The sequence below is a fragment of the Cucurbita pepo genome, chromosome LG03, assembly GCF_002806865.2.
Source record: "Cucurbita pepo subsp. pepo cultivar mu-cu-16 chromosome LG03, ASM280686v2, whole genome shotgun sequence".
NCBI classification, from domain to species: domain Eukaryota; kingdom Viridiplantae; phylum Streptophyta; class Magnoliopsida; order Cucurbitales; family Cucurbitaceae; genus Cucurbita; species Cucurbita pepo.
This window is the reverse complement of record NC_036640.1, coordinates 647,834-661,127: the sequence shown is the minus strand read 5'-3', so window position 1 is coordinate 661,127 and position 13,294 is coordinate 647,834. Positions and strand designations below refer to the sequence as shown.

General features: G+C 34.5%; 3 protein-coding genes across 4 annotated transcripts; 2 read left to right on the top strand and 1 right to left on the bottom strand.

Annotated features, from left to right (window-relative positions):
* The first annotated feature begins 3,699 nt into the window (after positions 1-3,699).
* LOC111791472 (actin-depolymerizing factor 2-like) lies at positions 3,700-5,905 on the top strand. Of its 2 annotated transcripts, XM_023672833.1 has the most exons (4): positions 3,730-3,791; positions 4,338-4,506; positions 5,027-5,292; positions 5,377-5,905. In XM_023672833.1, the coding sequence occupies exons 2-4, from the start codon at positions 4,369-4,371 to the stop codon at positions 5,525-5,527; spliced, it is 555 nt and encodes a 184-aa protein (XP_023528601.1). In that variant the 5' UTR covers positions 3,730-3,791; positions 4,338-4,368; the 3' UTR covers positions 5,528-5,905. The 2 variants fall into 2 exon arrangements, with proteins under 2 accessions (XP_023528602.1, XP_023528601.1); XM_023672834.1 differs by lacking the exon at positions 4,338-4,506 and having other exon boundaries at positions 3,700-3,791; positions 5,377-5,890.
* A 436-nt stretch (positions 5,906-6,341) lies between these two features.
* Positions 6,342-9,926, top strand: LOC111791470 (UNC93-like protein 3). Its single transcript, XM_023672830.1, has 10 exons — positions 6,342-6,833; positions 7,002-7,165; positions 7,285-7,348; positions 7,440-7,553; positions 7,655-7,699; positions 7,883-8,130; positions 8,223-8,313; positions 9,100-9,212; positions 9,289-9,403; positions 9,585-9,926. The coding sequence occupies exons 1-10, from the start codon at positions 6,666-6,668 to the stop codon at positions 9,765-9,767; spliced, it is 1,305 nt and encodes a 434-aa protein (XP_023528598.1). The 5' UTR covers positions 6,342-6,665; the 3' UTR covers positions 9,768-9,926.
* A 253-nt stretch (positions 9,927-10,179) lies between these two features.
* Positions 10,180-12,785, bottom strand: LOC111791471 (short-chain dehydrogenase TIC 32, chloroplastic-like). Its single transcript, XM_023672832.1, has 8 exons — positions 12,600-12,785; positions 11,825-12,056; positions 11,542-11,621; positions 11,299-11,452; positions 11,132-11,210; positions 10,928-11,012; positions 10,792-10,838; positions 10,180-10,534 (listed from the first exon to the last, which is right to left on the bottom strand). Exons 1-8 carry the CDS (start codon positions 12,715-12,717, stop codon positions 10,361-10,363), a joined length of 969 nt encoding a protein of 322 aa, XP_023528600.1. The 5' UTR covers positions 12,718-12,785; the 3' UTR covers positions 10,180-10,360.
* Positions 12,786-13,294: the final 509 nt, after the last annotated feature.

Here is a 13,294-nt window from a genome sequence, read left to right as displayed (position 1 = left end):
TGAGCCTTTTTATTTTCTTAATTAAAAATATATTGATTTTTCTTTGCCTTTGGGCTTTTCCTTCCTTATTGCTTGATGACGTGTAACTTGAAGATCATGGCGGTTGTTTTTTTGTGTCAGAAACTTAATTTTGGGCCGTTAGATTATTCCACGTCATTGTGCTGATTTTGATTCTTTTTTTATTGTGGGCTTTGGGCTCAATGGACTAGATTTTAGTTTGGTTAGCCTCAAGGCCGAATTACTTTGTGAACGTTTATTGGGCCCATTTGAATTTAGGCCCAAATATCATGGGCTCAACTACAAAGGATCAAATAATTATACATGGGCAGGTTTATTATATACTTAAGAATTAATTGATTGGGCTGAATAAATTCTTAGGCTAAAATAATTATAATTTGTCTCCTAATTAAGGTTATTTTAGATAATTTGATGATATTAATATTTAAACATCCCACCCAACGTGGCATGCGTCCGTTCGCGAGGCAGTTAGAAAGTTTCCCCATTTCAATTTCCCACGGCGGTAGTTTCCATAAATGCCGGAGTTCCGATGTCTTTTCCATAAATACCCTTCCATTTATAAATAAAGACCGTTGGTTACAAATTAATTTTCACTTTTCATTTTGTAAAAAAAATATAATATATATATATACGTATTACCAATTATATATGCTTTTTTTTTATTTAATTTGAAACCATGATTTTTTATTACCATATAGAAATTAAAATTTTAAATAAAAAAAATGGTACGAAAATTATAATATATTCATATTTTTTAAATATTTGTGTCGAGTAGATCTATGTTACTGGCTCTAATACTCCAAAATTTCGATATTAATAAGGTTGACGTATTAACTAAAGACAAATTAAATATCTAATATTATAATAGATTACATACGTCACTATCCGTTAAAGTTCATTTTTGGTACGTATTTATTAAAGTTAACGGAACAATCTATTACGTAAAAAATTAAAAGTTCGTAGGTTTTAGTGTTATCTTTATTAAACTATTATAATTCAAGTGATTACCACACGAACATAAATTAGAATAATATAAATATAGTTGGGTAATTAGATAAGAATTTGAAATTCTGGTAAAAAATTAAAGATTTTAATATTTTAAGTATTGATATTAGGTTGAAGATAAATATGAAACAAAATACTAAAGTAAACGTTATATAAAACCAGTCAACTCTACCGTTACGCCGGCGACACACTATTTATCTCTGTTCACTGTGCTCTCCTCTACTCACAAATCCACTCTCAATTCTGAAATCTCCGGCGGAAAATGTCGCAGCGACAGGGCAGGCACCAGAGGAGGCCTTCGCAGAGCGTGTTCATTGCAGCGGATTACCTCTCCGAGCCGCCACGGGCAACCGGACCGGGATCTGCCGTTGAACATGCAGGTCCACACTCGACTCACCTTCCTCGCCCACCGCAGCAGAGTCGCAACGCTGATCCAGCGGCGCCAAGGCCTCCTGCTCCAGCGGCGTCGAATGAAGCTCCGAATCCGACAAACTAGCGGACCAAAAGCAGGGATCAACGACGTCGTTGTGTCGTGTCGCAATATGAAGATGAAGATGAAGTTCGCGTCTAGCTTTGGATCTGTGGTTTAGTTTCTGCTTTTTTTTTTTTTCGGTAATTTCTAGATTAGGTGTCCTTTATGTAATCTTAGTCACAGAAGTTGTGTCGAAATTTGGTGTTAAATCTAAGCTCATCTGGTTCGGTTTTTATTTATTTTTAATTTAAATTCCAAAGCTATCAAATTGCTTCTATTTTTACCCTAAAATTTTGATTTAATCAAATAATCCACCAACTTACTCACAGAAGTTTGATTTGATGCATGCAGTTCAGAGAGAAAATCAAACCAAATTTGGAAAAAGTGGTTTTTAAATATTATTATTATTATTATTATTATTATTTTAGACGGCTCCAAGGTTTAAAATATGGTAATTTGGCACAAATATTTAAATAGAGAGAGACGTGGATTCATGTGGTACAATAATTATAAAATGAGAAGAAACAAACAGAAAAAATAAAAAATTGTTGAAGGGCATTTTAGGAAAGGGAAAAAATGGAAGGCAAAATAAAGGTGGGCATTTGCAACAAACACAAGCAATGCCCAATGGTGGAAAAATGGACGGCGTGGAAAGGATGTGCTTCTTTCTTTTTATTATTATTATTGAAAAAAAATTAAATATTATTATTATTATTATTTTCTTTTTTTGGTGAGGAGGGAAAGAATTGCGTTGGATCGACGCAGTGGAAGGAATCTCGGGAAAGAGAATTGGGAGTTATTTTTATCCCATTTTTAAGTTTTTAAATTTTTTATATTTAAATTATAATAAAATATGTCAACCGAGAAACTGAAACTCGTAGCCGCCCAACTTCGCCGAGCTGCACGCCGTGTGTCCGCTTTGTTGTCTTTTATTTATTCCCAATGTATCGTTTTTTCTTTTAATTTTTAGGGAAAAGCTCAATTTACATTTTTATTTAAATTTATAATTTAAACCATTGGCTAATAATTTAAAATCGGTGTAATATTATCTAAATAAATTTTATTTCTCTATCATAGTTTTTCTAAAATTATTTTCTAATTAATACATTTACGATTTTAAAATGAAATTCTAATAAAATGTTTAAATTCGTTCGAAAAGACTAAAGGTATAATCTCCAAAATATTTAGATGGAAAACTTTTGTTATGAAATATTATAATTAAATTTAAATTTAATTTACTTTCCATATTTTTATTATGAACTTTCAAAAATTTGGTCGATTTTGTATCTTAAATTTATTATTTATCCAACCTTTGTCTCTAACTTATATGATTTAAAACATATTGACATGTTATGCCACATATTTGAAGCTACATCATTAATTTGGTAAAGTTAAAATAAATGTAATTACGGATAAAAAATAATTTTTTGAAACTCAATAATTAAAATTTAATTATTAAACGTTTTGAGATTGCAATAGAACCTATTTAAATTTAATACACAATTTAAAAACCAAAATATAATAAACTCGTGATTTTATGGACTAAAATATCAATAATTTAAAATTAATTTACAAAATCATAATGTGGTTCCAAAATATATTTTATTAATGAAATTAATAATATCATTTTTTTTTTTAATTAAAGGCTTGTAAAATTCATTTATAAAGTTGACCTAGAATGGAGCAACATTTTTTACTCGAAATTATATATTATAAAAATATTAATTTTTTTCGTTAATATTTTAAAATTAAGCTTATAAGTATTATTTTAATAAATGTAGACTTGGATTTACATCTAATTAAATTATGAATTCTTTAAAATTTGAAACTCAAAGAGACAAACCTTTTATTTAACATAAAATTTATCAAAAAAAAAGAAGAAGAAGAAGAAAACTTCTTGATGACAATAATCTTATTATAATTTTAAGATTAAAGGTTTTATTTTATTTCAAGGCAAATTAAATTAGAAATAAAAGATAATAACTAATAAGGTTAATTGAAGCCGAATGAGCCGGCTTACATGAAGATGCGGCGCAGCCAGAGGTACCGCCCCACGTCCATGGACACGTGGCGCATGCTGGTTGGATGGTCATCATTCACTGCCAGCTGTCAAATGTAAGTCACCGCCACGATAGCGTTGCTCCCGAGCACCAACACAGAGAAAAAAATAATAAATAATAAGAAAAAGGACCCAACAAGAAAACCACTATAAAAGCCAGTCTACATTTTTTTCTCATTTCTGAGCCCGCCTTCTTCATCATCTTCATCGGAGCTTCTTCTGTCCCCTCTCAAAATGGTGAGTTCTTCTGAAGTTTACTTACTTTCTGCTTTTATCCGTGGTCTGACGATCGTTTGGTTTTTGAGAAAGTAGGATTCTATTTCTAGTTTGCAACTTTGAAAATAACTACACTCTTGCGATCGGGAGTTTCTTGCAATTTGCGGAGTCTTTGAATCTTTGTATATAACTTTGAAGTCGTAATCCGCATGCAGTTTCTGTGGCGGGGAGTGAATGCGTTTTGTTCCCTAGGAGATCGGATTTGAGTTCTTCTGTGGTTGTTTCAACTAAACGAAACGTCATGTTCTTTGATTTATTGTCGACTTTGAGTGATCGAGTGGCCGTGGATCTATCACGATCTTCGTTTTTATTTTTTCACTTCTTGTTTTGTTACATTTGCAAATTTCTGTCAAGGATTGCAATTACAAGTTAATATTTGTATGTTCCCCCTTTTGAACCTTTTGAATTGCTATTAATCTTCTTATGCATGTTGTAAATGAGGGGGAAACTCTGTTAGGTTGTGATGCCTGCCTCTGATCCATATTTTGTTTGTTCCTTTGTTTTAAGTTTGGATGAAATCAATATCAACTATCAAGCTATGGATAAAAGCTTATGGGGGGAAATCTTATCCTGTCCATATTCTTATCTTGCGTGGCTGAGGAAGAGAATCCATACCATTTACTTGTTACATGGTTATCTTACTTTGACTTGGTGGTTCTCAAAGTGTAATAAAAAGGTTTTTAAGAAAATAAGCTTCTTGTTTGAGATCGTATGAATGTTTATGCATTGCTTTCTCTAAAATATTAGAAAAGAAAAAGTAGGAAGTCACTCTCAGTAGCTTCGTTAAGGGAACCTTTGCTTCAAAGGCTTCTTTGAAGCAAGGCATAAAGGCTGACCTTGGGGCTTAAGCGTGTCTTGGTGCGTGCCTCGGTGGGCTTCTTAAAACACTGATTTGACTAAACATGACTATAAATTGATGGCTATGATAAGGCTCTCAAGGGAGAAACAGAACAATTGTTGAAAATTTGAAAAATCTGATTAGATCAGAAAAATTCTCTTGTTCCCAATTTTATGCATGTCCAGTGTTGGGTTAAACATCAATCACCCCACTGCTTTGCTTTGTAGCCTTTGTTTGTATTGCTGTATTACCAATAACGTTTTATTTTCCAACTTTGTTCTTCCTTTTCAACTCTTTGTGTATGCATCTCTTCTGGACTTCAAAATTTTATTAAACAGCTTCGTTCTGGATTTCATAGGCCAATGCAGCATCGGGAATAGCCGTGAATGATGATTGCAAACTGAAGTTTTTGGAGCTCAAAGCAAAAAGAACCTATCGCTTTATTGTGTTTAAGATCGAAGAGAAGCAAAAGCAAGTTGTCGTAGAGAAAGTTGGCGAGCCAACACAAAGTTACGAGGACTTTGCTGCAAGCCTTCCTGCAGACGAATGTCGTTATGCTATCTATGATTTTGACTTTGTGACCGAAGAGAACTGTCAAAAGAGCAGAATCTTCTTTATTGCTTGGTATGGCTGATATCTCCTTTACTGCATTCCTTTCATGTTTATCTTTCCAACCACCGCAGTCTTACGAAACACCATTGCTTGAAGGTCCCCTGATAATTCAAGAGTCAGAAGCAAAATGATTTATGCCAGCTCCAAAGATAGATTCAAGAGAGAACTGGATGGATTTCAGGTAGAGCTGCAAGCAACCGATCCGACTGAGATGGGGCTTGATGTCATTCGAAGCCGAGTTGGCTGAATGCTACATTAGCCAATTCAGGTGAACGGTATCAATATCCCTGCATATCTTCAGTTCGAGGTGAACGAGTGTCTTGGTCGTGGTTTTGTGGTATATAATGTGTTTTGAATTTATGTTCTAAATGGTCTTTTGTATGAGTTCGAGCTAAATAAGCCTCTTAGTTTTTCAACTATATATACAATTTCATCCTTTAGGGAGATATTGCAGCAGAATGCCATCAGATTCCAGCTGCTGTTCTACCTATGCTCCACAGATTTATATACAAGAGGATTGGATATCCGTACTTGAGCAAATATTGGTGTAATTTTCCTTTTAGTGTTCTTCTTTAGAAGCTGAGAAAAGTATTTATTTGCTTGGAAGTAATCGCCCTACTTTTTATATTGATTTTTTTTTTTTTTTTTTTTTTTTTTTTTTTTTTTTTTTTTTTTTTTTTTTTTTTTTTTTTNTTTTTTAGTTTTAGTTTTTCCTTAATAAATTCATGTTCTGGTTAATAAAAGGCTAAATCAAAGGAGAAAAAATCATTTGAACAAAAAAATTTACTAATTTAGCGTAAAATTTTAATTGTAACAAATAAATGAAAGATAGTTTAATAATAATTAATTTAGTTACTTCAAATTAATTAATACAAAACTAATAGAAAGGACTAAAAGTGGGCTTAAATCTTGAAGTTGGTAGGCCCATTAAAAAATTAAATTCAAGTTTTTTTTTTTAAAAAAAGTGTTATTTTAAAATTTAGGACCAAATGACCAATAAGGACCCAATAAATTACCTTTTCTTTTTTCAACTCGTTTAAATTTTAGAATCAGATGGATACCGGACCGGTAGGTAGCTTAGAACTTGGGAGATATTCCGAATAAGGCCACCAACGCAACGCCCTACCATCGTGTGGCGAGCCAAATGGGGAAAATTTTCACAGAAGCAAAAATCGTGATCGGCCAGCGCTCTTCTCATCTCACATTCGATTTTTCGCATCAAACAAACAGAACATTTCGAGCTCAATCGAGCTTAATTTAATCGAAACAATAACCCTTTTGATTGTCTTCACTTTCAGCCGGCAATTCTCCTGGGTTGACCTCATCCGCTTGGGTTCTTCTTATAAGGCGTTTCTACGAGCAAATCGGATTGAAACGCCGAGAACATGGATCATTCGGATCCTGTAGGCGAAGAGGCGCGATTGCTAGTTAGTAACGCGCCAATTCGAGCTCCTGTGAATCATGCGAGAGATGTTCATGTTTTGAGCTTTGCTTTTCTCTTAATTTTCCTTGCTTATGGAGCTGCGCAGAACTTGGAGAGCACTGTTAATACAGTAAGTTTCTGTTTCTATTCACTCTGTTTGTTCTGTATTCTTCTGGTATTTGTGGAGAATGTTGAAGAAATGGACGAGAAACCTTAATCAGTTCATGTTTTGTACGGGTCTTTTTCGGGGTTTGCTTTGAGCCGAGTATTTTTGTTTGGCCGTGGAATTTCCATTCAGGAGGAGGATCTGGGGACTACCTCGCTCGGGATATTGTATTTATCTTTCACGTTTTTCTCTCTGGTGGCTTCGTTGGTGGTTCGAGCTTTGGGGACTAAGAACGCTTTGGTTCTTGGAACTACTGGTTATTGGTTGTTCATAGCTGCAAATTTGAAGCCAACATGGTAAGATTTTTCATACTCTCAATCAACGTGAGGTTGAGAGTTCTTCTTTTAAATATACTGTAACTCAATGTTGAGGTGATTGTAAAAGTTGAGATGATTTTCCGAACACTTCTTTTCAGGTTTACAATGATTCCTGCTTCTGTCTACCTTGGCTTTGCTGCTTCAATAATATGGGTTGGGCAGGTGCAATGTAGTAAATATTTTCAGACTATTATAGCAATGGATAATCACAATAATTGCAGTGAACAAATCTGTGATATAATGAATTTCTCAGGGTACATATCTCACTTCAACTGCACGTAATCATGCGAGAAACAATGGCTTACATGAAGGAACTATCATTGGCAACTTCAATGGAGAGTTTTGGGGAGTATTTGCAAGTCACCAGGTGAATCCATGGATTTAAAGTTTATAAACTTTGGTTCATTAAGAAATGTTATCAACTTAACAGTAAGGTTCATACCTTTTTAAAGTGGTAAATTTCTGCAGGTCATTGGAAATATTATCTCTCTCGTTGTTCTGAGAAATGAAACAGTATGTATTCTCCTTTTATTTACTTTCTCAAGGAGTTCCATTTTAGAGTTTGCACGTTCGATCCCGTTAAAAACAACTATAATGATGTCGAAGCAGGCAATTGCTGAATCATGTGATGCTGTTTGAGACCTTTGATCGCTTCTATAGATTGAATTGTGTGTTTTTGCACCGTGAATGCTGCAGGGTGGAAGAACCAATGGAACAACGATATTGTTCATTATCTTCCTTTGCATTGTGACGTTAGGTATAGCACTTATGTGCTTCTTAAGGAAGGAAGACAGTAAAGAAGAAGAACCCTCATTGTCCTCGTCCAGCCTACGCGCCTCTATATTGTCTTTGTCAAAGTCGGTCGTTGCTCCGCTGACTGACGTAAGAATGATCTTGGCCATTCCTCTGATAGCATATTCAGGACTACAGGCGGCATTTGTTTGGTAATTACTGAAACAAAGTAGAAGTATTGCATGCTCTCTGTTGCAATAGACTATGTTTTTCCTGACTAAGCATTCAAGAGTTTCAAACACAGGGCCAAGTTCACGAAAGAAGTCGTCACACCATCTCTTGGCGTGTCGGGGGTTGGTGGTGCAATGGCAATTTATGGAGCCTCTGATGCAATTGTAAGTATGCTTACTTGTTCCTTTTGTTTTATTCCTTCAACTAGTTACAGTCCTAATTTGATTGGAGGAAATTGATAAACAAACTAAATTGAAATATAGAGTAACAACTACCGGAAAAACCATGTGTCTGGAGGTACTACTTGGACACTCCACTCTCGAGCTATCTCTCAAGTCCTAATTCATTATCCAAAATAAGGTCTAACTTCCCCCTTCCCCGTTCCCCATTCCCCATTCCCCATTCCCTCTGTTTATTACCAAATACCTTCCCCCAACTAATTACAAATATACCTTTAATATTCTAATTGTAACGGTCCAAGCCCACCACTAGCAGATATTGTCTTCTTTGGATTTTTCCTTTCGGACTTTCCCTCAAAGTTTTTAAAACGTGTCTGCTAGGGAGAGGTCTCCACACCCTCATAAAAAATACTTCGTTTCCCTCTCCAACTGATGTGGGATCTCACAATCCAGGGGACCAGCATCCTTGCTAGCACTCGTTCCTCTCTCCAATCGATGTGAGATCTTACACTAATAGTATTCCTAATCTTCTTCTACTACCACTCCCATCAGAAGTATGCATTAAGCTTGCAGAGGTAGATTATATATAATGGCTGTTCGTCCAAGTTAGTTGAATACTTTGGCAATCTCTCTCTTTCTCATGATTTTGGCCATGGCTCATGACTCATGTCCTGCACATTCATATCTTCACTTCCAACTATTTATCTTTCATCAAAGCTATCGCTAGTAGAAAAAGTGAGGTTTTAGTGTTTTTTGTTGATGTCTTTCTAGTGTTCATTGGTTGCTGGTCGTCTTACATCTGGGCTCCCATCAATCACTTTCTTAGTATCTGGTGGAACTGTTGTTCAAGCTATTGTTTTTACTTGGCTTCTACTGGGACAGAGGTTAGCAAGCATTGGAAAACCTTTTACTTTTAGGATTATTTTGTAATAAATACTAAGCCATTACTCTTGAAAGCAGTGAAACACTTGGCGCTGTATACCTGTTTCTCATATCAGCCTTACTTGGGATTGGTGATGGAGTTTTCAACACACAGCTGAATGCTCTGATCGGAATACTCTTCAAACATGACACGGTACTCATTCATCCTTCCTTGCTTTCCCAAAGATCGGAGTATTTTTTAGTCTCTCACATGTAACAATTTCACACAATCTAATGTCATCCCGTTGTATTCCTCATATTATGTTGATTGTTTCTTAACAAAAAGCCACTCAATCCTGGGTTTCTTCAAATGAGTGTTGTCTTTTGGCTCACAGGAAGGAGCGTTCGCCCAATTGAAGGTCTGGCAGAGCGCGTCCATTTCGGTCGTCTTCTTTCTCAGTCCATACATTTCGATGGACGCAATGCTGGTGTGTATACTTTCTGTTCTCTGCCTTTCATATGTTTGTTTCGTGACTTTAACTGTTTGGGTAGAGAAATCATTCTCTTCAACATTCTAATGTAATGTCTACACACAGTTATGTGTGTGCCTACATTTATATTATTGCTGCGAAACAAAGATTCCAAACATGTCTTAATTCGAAGAACTCGGATTCACCTTTGTATGAAAAGGGTCGTCAAGATAGATGGCTAAATTTAAATACCGATTTTTCAGAGAAGTGCTTGGTTGCTTCTTGATGCTTCTTTCTTTTTTTTTTTTTACTGATTGAAAAGGCGAATACATATCTTCCTCATTAGTTGTTGCTCGATCAAAAAGATAGGTCTAGATAACCTTCCCATAGACATTTTTTTTATAAAGAGAGTAAAGGGGGGTGGTACGAAAGATTGGTCCATTCCACAAAGCTGAGCTTGTTGGTTCGCTTCCCCGACCTTCTTACAAATCTGCCTCATTCCTCTTGATGGAATTTAAAATACTAAATGACTTTCGTTTCATAAGAGCATGAACAAAATATCCTTTAATAGTTTTGATAACATAGCATGCAACATGAATATTCAAGAAATTATACGATTATATTTAAAAATACGATTATATTTAAAAAAACACACTTTAATACCGTCGACATGTAACTTGAAGCTCGGGAGCCGCTTCTTTTCATACTTTAGAAATTGAACTGATCAAGTCCTCGCTGAAGTTCCAAAGTTTCTTTGCAAGTGCTTCGTCTCTAGCATAGGAGCTTGGTCGCTTCTCGTTATTGTCCAAAAAGTATTTCCCACTTACTCCCTTCAAGTTTTGGTGGAGTGCCACATAGCATGTTGTTGATGCGCCCTAAAACAAACACTTGGTGATTTTTTCATTCAAGGCTTATAACTCTTTAAAAATGGTAGACATCTATAATATCGCTTCTAATGAAATAGGTTAATTACTATCTTTAAATAAATACACCAAAAACTATATTATATTAGTTATCTTTGAAAATAATCAAACCAATACATTAAATAGAAATTTTTAATTAAAAAATTGGAGAAATTTTCATTATAAAATAAGAAATATAATAAGAAGAAGAAACAATTGCTTTAATGTACCTGAGGGACATTCTTCCATATAAAGAAGGTGAAAACCCGCAAAAGCCCTAGAGAGATCAAGAAACGAAGGTGGGTAAGTAACGACATATCGTCAAAGTACAAAAAGAAAAAAAAAAAGGGATTCGACATATCGTACGCATTAGAAGCTTAGAATGCCTCATAAGGGGCGTCATTATCAACCCCGGATGCACCGCGTTCGCCGTTATGTTCATGCCCTCTTCCTACAACCACCAATAATTTTTTTAATTGTTTTATTAATTATTTAATACCATTTTCATTACTAACAAAAACAATTATCTAATATAAATTTCGATAATGAAATTGAGTACAAGAAAATTACTTGAAATCGACGAGTGAGCTCCTTGATATGTAAAATGTTGGCTAACTTAGATTGCCCGTACGCCCTCTTATCGGAATACCTACAAAGTAATAACTTAGCCTTATAATCGCATCCAAATAAATAAATAAATATATAAAATTTGAAAAGAAAAAAAAAAAAAAAAAAACCCCTTCTTTTCATTGATTTTGTTGAAGCGAATTCCATGGCCATAAGTGTGGACATGAGCTATAGATGATAAATTGACGATTCTACCCTCAATTCCTGAGCTTTTTGCAGTGTTCTTCATTTTCTCAAGAAGAAGGTTTGTTAACAGAAAATGACCTAAGGAAAATAATAAAATAATTAAAGTCTTAATTAAGTTTATATAAATTAAATATAAAAATTAGAGGTATTTTTGATGTGTATATTACCAAGATGGTTGGTGCCAAACTGCATCTCTATCCCATCTTCAGACAGTTGAAACGGGCAAAACATAACACCAGCATTGTTTCTGAAATTAAACATTTAAAAAAATTATTTTAAACTTTTATAAATATTTCAAAATTATTCTTCGAATACAAATATTGTATCATGTGGAACAAAACATTGACGTGATTGAATGAACGACACTAAGACTGTCGTTCAATGGACAATTTTGAATTTTTTTTTAAAATAATAATTTGGGCTAAATAAAAAGGATAGAAAGGACTTTACATTAAAATGTTGAGAGGGAGATTGAGAGCAATGAAATTTTGAGCAAATTGTGTTGTGGAAGTGATGGATGAAAGGTCAAGTTTGAGAACATCCAATTTGGCAGATGGATTTTGTTGAAGAATTTGTTGTTTTGCTTTATTTGCTGCCTCTACGTTTCTTGCCCCTATAATCACATGTGCCTTTCGCATCGCTAAAACTCGTACCGTTTCAAACCCGATCCCGCTCGCTCCTCCTACAACAAAACTATCATTTATTTTGTTAAATCTTACCTCGATTGGAGAGAGAAACAAAACATTACAATATTTGCTAGTAGTGGGCTTGTAATGTTACAAATAGTATTAAAGTCAGACACAGGATATGCTGGGTGTAACAACTCAAGCCCAACCGCCAGTAAATATGGTCTTCTTTGAGCTTTCTTGTTCAGGCTTCGCAAGTTTTTAAAACATGTCTCTCAGGTATAAGTTTCTACACCCTTATAAATAATGTGAGATCTGAGAATGAAAGATTACTTGTCCTCCCTAGTAGACGCGTAAACAGGAAGACGCTAAAATAAAAGCTTCATAAAATTTAAATTTATATCATAATTAATTTTTCAAGGTTACAAATTTGTGATTTAAAAACTCAATTTTTAAGGTTTAAAATTTTAATTTTAAAGTCAAAGATTTCCTACTTTTCTTAAGTTCCAACAAACATGGAAGTTTAAGAAACCCTTTCAAAATAATATAAAATAAAAGAAGGATAGAGAGAGAGAGAGAGAGAGAGAGAGAGAAGTGACCGGTGACAATGACTGTAAGGCCGGTGGCGTCGATCCCTTGGGTGACATCCTCCGCCGTAGATGCGGATCCGAAGCCGCTGAGCCCCGGCCATCCAGTGATCAAGGAAATGATCGACATCGATTTCTTTCAAGAAACACACCAACAATTTTCTTAGCCTTGATTTGTCGACGGAAGCGGCGGCGGCGGCGGCGGCGGCGTAATAAAAGAAAGAGAGAGGAGATAAATTTATAGAGCGTTTTGGAGGGAGGAGGAAGGGAAGGGACGAGGGAGGTAAATTTAATGTGATGGGGATTTGACATAGTAAATAGCATGCTGTTTGGTTCAACCATTTTTTCAAAAACTTCAATACCCGCCCCCCAATAATTCATATTTAATATTTATCAACAACTTTTTTTTTTTCCCATTAAAACCTTAAATTAATAACTGTATCTCATTTCTACAAAATATCATTTAAAACTATAGAAATAAAAATACAAAATTGTTGGAATTCATATTTAATGTCACAAAACCATAAGGTTATGATCAATATTCTTTCTAAATTCAATGAATCATAATTAAATATAATTTGTTGCCTTTTAATTCACCAATCAAATTTTGTCTTTTTTTTTTTTTTTTTNCTCTCATTTAATTTATAAAATATATTATTGTAATTGGCCAATACAAGTTATATTATTGTACCCTACGCATTAATAAA